Consider the following 5,668-nt stretch of genomic DNA (forward strand, 5'->3'; position numbering starts at 1 on the left):
ACAAATATTTAATATTTCCGTTTCCGGAATTATTTTCCGATTCCGGCAATATTTCCGATTCTGACAATATTTCCGTTTCCGGCAATATTTCCGATTCTGGTAATATTTCCATTTCCAATAATATTTTCCGATACGTACCATGTTTCCGTTTCCGGCAACATCTACGACTTGGATAATATTCATATTTCCGATACGATCCATATTTCCGTTTCCGGCAATATCATCGTTTCCGGAGTATTCATTTCTTGCCCGTGACGATCTTAGCTCCCACTGAAACCAGGATCCGTCGGTTCCGAATATTCATAGATGGAGTATTTAATGCCATTAAATACTTGATCCGTTTACGTACTATTTGTGTGACCCTACGGGTTCAGTCAAGAGTAAGCTGTGGATTAATATCATTAATTCCACTTGAACTGAAGCGGCCTCTAGCTAGGCATTCAGCTCACTTGATCTCACTGAATTATTAACTTGTTAATTAATACTGAACCGCATTTATTAGACTTAACATAGAATGCATACTTGGACCAAGGGCATTATTTCCTTCAATATATATATATATATATATATATATATATATATATATATATATATATATATATATATATATATATATATATATATATATATATATATATATATATGTATTAAAATGCGGCTCTAATAACATATGCGTGTGACGTATAACTCTTTCTATAATCACTACAACATGCCATGTCATCTGATTAGCAAGGAATATATATCACATAGAACACACATAAAAAATTTACCGCAATAAGATTCGAACATAGGGTCCATCAAATTAAAAGTTAATATCTTACCATCTTATCCAAGATTTAGATATTATCTTATTGCATATAAGTATATATAACTTGGAACCCGGAGCATCGCCCGGGCACCAAATTAACTAGTATATATATAAATAAAGGAGGCATATTTCCTCGGTTATTAGTGTGCCACATAGGAAATCATATGGTTTCGATGAATTAGAAATAAGATTTTCCAATTTATTTTTGAATTAAAAAAGTAGAGTGTCACATAGATAAATAATTAGGTGTTACATATATATCTTAATTAATCTATATAATCCTAACAATTATAAAAATGAGAAGTTGTGGTTACTATTCCTACAATAGTGAGATTACTAAACTATCCCATTTTTCTTCACAATTTTTTTTGCCGTTTACCTTAGTGATAGTGTAAATACATGTTTAACCCTTCCCCTTTGACGCTTCTCTGCTGAATGATGAATCATATTTGTATAGGGTATTTTAGGCGCATTTAGGTTGCATTTCTAGGCATTCGTCTCATTTTAGTCGCATTTGCATAAGTTGTCGTTATTGTACTCTATTACGTCCCTTTCGTGTTTTCTTTAATATTTCAGGTGATTTTACGGTCATTTGGATGCTTTCGAGGTGTTCAAAGTTGATTTGGATGATGAAGGAATGAGATGTTGACTCGAGGATCATTACATGTCTCTTGGGATAATTTTGAGTCAACAACGAAGCTAAACGTTATTTTTCTAAGCATCAAAACGGACAACCGTTCACTCTTTTGATGATATCTCAAGTTTTACATATCGGAATGAGACGATTTTGATTGGGATAGAAAGTAGGATTAAAGAGATTTCCAACGATAGGTCACACGTCCCTAGGGGCATTGTAGAACGAGAGTTATGACATAAACAAAACGCTCAAACATCTAGCGAGGGATGGCTCGACAGCCAGCGAGACGCCATCCCTTGCACGCGAAACCCAACACCCAGCCAGCGGGCACGCTTCCTTGTCGATCCCTAATTATGTTTTCTCTGCCTAGCCCGCTGACAATCCAGCGTAGGCGCTGGAGTTTCCGCCCATCATGCTTCGTCGCGCACAAATCTCGACAAGGGATGCTTCTCGGGCCAACGAGGGATCTCTCGCCCAACGAGGGATGCTTCTCGGACAACGAGGGATCACTCGCCTAACAAGGGATGCTTCTCGGCCAGCGAGGGATCACTCGGACCATCGAGAGATCTCGCACCAATGCACCAGGCCTTGCTACTCGATGCCTCGCCTATGCAAGCATGCTACAACTCCTCGTCGCGCACTCTCCTAGCGAGCGATGGCTCGATGCAGCGAGGGATCTTGCTTTCCGCTTCGTTGCTCCTCACACACACGCCCTTGTGCATCTCTTGGATGGCCCGGTCGTGCTTGGATTTCATTGCCACATCATCGTCCATCGACCAATCATTGACGACTTCTATTATTTATTTATTTTATTTTAGAACTTACGAAGCATATAAATACTTCAAAGGATGCTTTTATTTTCCCTTATGTTTTACTTTTCCCAGAATTTCTTTTTCATGTCATTTTCTATTATTCTCTCTTCTATTGTTGAACCCTAGCTTTTCAATATTTGAATTCATCAATCTAGAGGTAATTCAAGAATTGTTTTTTCCTTAATTCATTCTTATTATTTTCGTCCCTTAGATTAATTTGTCCTTTGATTAAGAAATTCGTTCTTATTATTTATTTCATGCTTGTTAGTTTAATTATGAGCGAGTAGTTGTTTTCTAGGGCTAAGTAAGGGAAGCCATGGTTTATACCATGATCGTTATGCATTAAAGTTTCTAAATTTATAGATTATTGTTTGAGTAATTCCAATTGATTTGTTTTAATTGTTGATTCATGTAATTGGCCAATATCATGGATTGATTATCCAGCTAATAGGAATTAGAATTGAAAGATCATATTCTTAGAGGCTTGGTGCAATTGGCAATTCTGATTATGCTAGCGACCGTACTGCATATGTTGGATTGAAAGTGTTAAAACCCGACCGTAGGATTAACATGCACTTTAATTACTCGGCCTAGCCTTTTCATTGTCAAATTGATTTGTGTTCTTGGATTGGTATAAGCATGGTGAACCGAACAGAAAACCTAGACCTTTAATTTATTGATAAATACAACACTTATATTATTGTTTTAGTTTCTTTAGTTTATAAACCAAATTCAACTTTCGTTTATTGAAATAGTTCGTATAATTGGGCAAAAACTAATAGAACTTGTCTCCCTGTGGGATCGACCCGTATTTGCTAAGTAACTGCTAACAACAGACACTGTGCACTTGCGGTATAACTTTTTAATTCATCAAGTTTTAATCCTAGGGTTTGGGAATCCATGTTTATATTATGAATCTTTATTATTATTGTTGATGGTTTCATTATGCATTGATATTTCTAGTTGATTAGGTTTATATCTTTAATCTTTGCAATCTGATCAATTGTTTGATTAATTGTTGCTAATAGGGGTTAGAATCGAAAGATCAACTTTTAGACGCTTACCTACAACTAGCAATTCCGATTATGTTAGCAACCGTACTGCATATGTTGAATCGAGAGTGTTAAGACCCGACCACAAGATTAACTCGTGCTCTAGATACTTTGAATACTTTAATTGTTGATGATGTTTTAATTGATTTTGAAATATGAATATGGTGAACCATTGCCCTAGATATTTTAGTTTGTTTTCCTATTTATTTTAGTTTAAACATTCAATCCTAAATTTCGTGACATTGTTAGTTCCGCCATACCTTGTAAGCTAGATTTAAATAGCCATCTCTTTGTGGATTCGACCCTACTTACCATGCTACATTGTTAGGAGGTTTCATTAGGATTTTATTTTTGACGGGTGTACGACAGCCTATCAAGTTTCTGGGGTCGTTGCCGGGGAGACGGATATATTCTATTAGTTTTAGTTTGCTTATTTGAATTGTTTCCATTGTCTCATTGGAGCTTTTAGTTCCAATTGAGGCAATTTTCACTGCGTTTTCTTGTCTGTTGTTTATGCCTAGGTCTGCTAGAACGGGTAACTTGGTTCCTCCCGATCCCGATCCCCATCTGGTAAGAATCTTTGACAACTAAAAAAGAAACAACAGAAGAAGAAGCAGTCAGGTTCTCAAGACTCACAGACTCCACCAAGTCACACGATGTCTAAATCCCTGAAATCATATGGGGTACCTTCCTCGAGCACTGGGCTTGCGATGCCAACTATCGAAGCAGTCAACTTTGAGATCAAGCCAGCTCTAATCTCCATGGTCTCACAAAATCAATATGATGGTCATCCATCTGATGAACCCACCAACCACCTGCAAAGGTTCAACCAACTATGTGGCACTATCAAGCATCAAGGGGTTACTCAAGACCAAATGAAGGTTATGTTGTTTGGTTTTAGCGTTCGTGATAAGGCTTAAACATGGTTGAATGATGTAAAGGAGATAGAGTGGAGTGCTATTTCACAGGCCTTTCTGGAAGAATTTTTTCCGCCCACCAAGACTGCTGAAATAAGGCACAAGTTGACTACATTCACGCAAGAACCTAGAGAGTCACTTCGAGAAGCCTGGGATAGATTCAAGGCATTGCAGCGGTCGTGTCCGCATCACAATATTGAAAATGGTTCTTGGTTCAAATTTTCTACCATGGTTTGCAAGATGAAACAAAGAACACGGTTGATTCTGCTGTTGGGGGTGTTTTTCTTGACAAAGAAGTGGATGCATGTTATGATTTCCTTGTCAATCTTGATGCCAATCACTATAGCGCCACCAAAACCACATCTAAAAGGGGCAAGATGGACGTTGATTCTTATACTCTATTGTCCTCACAAGTGGCAGCCTTGAACCTAAAGATCGATGCTTTGAAGGCCCCTCAGTCTGGTACTCCCCCAATGAGTATCAATGCTATGTCTAGTGTAGCTCCAGTGACAAGTTCTTACTGTGAAGTATGTGGCATCCAAGGTCACTTTGGTCATGAGTGCTCTTATAGTCTATAGGATACCACGCAAATGGAACAAGTGAATGCTTTTCAACAGAGGCAACCCAATGACCCATATTCCAACTCATACAATCCAGGTTGGAGGAATCATCCAAATTTCTCATATCAGAGCAACAATGTTCAAAATCTTCAACCCCAGCAACAATGGTCACAACCACAGTTCCATCCACCTCAGCCACATGTTGCTAGGCCTCCATTTCCACAAGGAGCCTCATAATGCTCCCCCGGGGTTTAATAGACCCCAGCACCAAGGCTATCAGCAACAACCTCCGCAGAGCAATGCTACTCAAGAGCCTAACATGAGTGATTTGTATAAGCTCATAGCAAATATGCAGAAGACCTCAGAGATTTCTCAAAAGAACCACGATGAGAGCATAAAGGAGTTGAAGAATCAAAATAGAATGTTGGAGAACCAAGTTGCTCAACTCGCTGATACTTTGTCAAAAAGGCAACCGGGTAAATGATAGAGCGTCGCCAACCTATCAAATAATAACCTAACTCGGTCTTCCTAACTAAGTAGAAAGGGTAAGAAAGGGTCGAACCCAAGAGAGGCTATGAATCAACCACCAAATGCTATCGAATATAAAAGCTAAGTCAAGTCGGGGGTGTTTTGATTTGTTGAGAGTTCTACACTAATTAGGACAAACTAAGATAATTAAAGGATGAAAATTCAATTAAGAGGAACTAAGGTACGGGCAACACCACTCAATTTAATCATGAACGGTTCAAAAGCATGAGGATTAGAAGCAATGTTAGGGAATAAATTAGTGGATAGTCATCTAAGGCACCTAACTACTCTATCGAGCTAGAAAGGATAACTTGATCATGAACTACAACCTATTTTCATGGTGCAAAACATGAA

The 5,668-nt window shown here is 38.1% G+C and overlaps 1 protein-coding gene across 1 annotated transcript; it reads left to right on the forward strand.

The window, feature by feature from the left end:
* The first annotated feature begins 3,965 nt into the window (after positions 1-3,965).
* LOC130465494 (uncharacterized) lies at positions 3,966-5,270 on the forward strand. The gene is made up of 4 exons (XM_056834274.1): positions 3,966-4,190; positions 4,251-4,431; positions 4,521-4,753; positions 4,884-5,270. The coding sequence occupies exons 1-4, from the start codon at positions 3,966-3,968 to the stop codon at positions 5,268-5,270; spliced, it is 1,026 nt and encodes a 341-aa protein (XP_056690252.1).
* Positions 5,271-5,668: the final 398 nt, after the last annotated feature.

Source organism: Spinacia oleracea, chromosome 1 (genome assembly GCF_020520425.1).
Source record: "Spinacia oleracea cultivar Varoflay chromosome 1, BTI_SOV_V1, whole genome shotgun sequence".
Classification (NCBI taxonomy): domain Eukaryota; kingdom Viridiplantae; phylum Streptophyta; class Magnoliopsida; order Caryophyllales; family Amaranthaceae; genus Spinacia; species Spinacia oleracea.